The 932-nt window shown below is 40.0% G+C and overlaps 1 protein-coding gene across 1 annotated transcript; it reads right to left on the bottom strand.

Annotated features, from left to right (window-relative positions):
- Positions 1-33: 33 nt before the first annotated feature.
- On the bottom strand, positions 34-834 carry SARC_17361 (hypothetical protein; the record flags this gene model as incomplete). Its single annotated transcript, XM_014288543.1, has 2 exons — positions 34-193; positions 668-834. Coding segments are annotated over 2 exons (327 nt in total), but the record flags the coding sequence as incomplete, so codon positions are not given.
- Positions 835-932: the final 98 nt, after the last annotated feature.

The raw sequence follows: 932 nt of genomic DNA, 5'->3' as shown, positions 1-932 counted from the left end.
TATATATATATATATGAGATTTTCTTTGTTTGACTAGTTTGTACTTGTCAGGTTTGCTGTAAGGAAGTGTAGAGCATGCGCTGCAAAAAAATCCACAGGAGCCACATGACTCGCAGCCGATTCTTGATCAGTTTCTAACAGCTGATGTAGGTCTACGATAGCCATACTGAAGCTATGGTCAAGATTTACGTGCCTGTATGATTGGATGTAAGCATTTATGCATCCATGTGCAGCTATATGGAGTTTTTATAGTCCGGCTAGTATCTACACGTGGATATACTATAGTAAGTCTAGAGTGCGCTAGTTATTAACAAGTGTGTATGTTGTGTTAAGTAATGTTGCATGTCACGTCGGATACGATAATCAAAGTTTCATACGGATATTCCGCACCGAATTTACAGAAGCTCCTTCAACTCTGTCTGAGCCAGATCGTCGAGACTAAATCGCTTGTATGTGCGCGTGTACGTATATGCCAGGGTGTGTGGCTTCGAACTCTCGGACATCACAGGTTTTGGCAGCTATGTTTTTGAAAATTCATTAGTATGTAGAGGTATTCATTTTCGTTGGAGGTGAGCGTACATAAGTTTTAACTATATACACGTACGACAGAAAACAACGTTGATATTTCTTCCACGTCCCAAGCACAAAAAAACCACTCACGCAATACCTGTCTGTCAAGGGCTGTTCCTGGTTATCATATTGACCCACTTTCTTCAAGATGAATATGACATTCTTCTTCAACGTTCCGATAGTCTCAGTTGTTTTCTCCTGTTCTGCTGTCAGGCGATCGTAGTAGGCACCGCCCGCTGTGGATGCTGCCAGGCAATCTTTGAGCTGTGATGTACGTAAGAGAACACAGAGTTGGAAAGGAGAAGGTATGTATTGATATATATATATATATATATATATATATATATATATATATACACACA

This window comes from Sphaeroforma arctica (genome assembly GCF_001186125.1).
Source record: "Sphaeroforma arctica JP610 unplaced genomic scaffold supercont1.10499, whole genome shotgun sequence".
In the NCBI taxonomy this organism is placed as follows: Eukaryota; class Ichthyosporea; order Ichthyophonida; genus Sphaeroforma; species Sphaeroforma arctica.
Note: the sequence above shows the minus strand (reverse complement) of the source record. Positions and strands in the feature narration are given on the sequence as shown.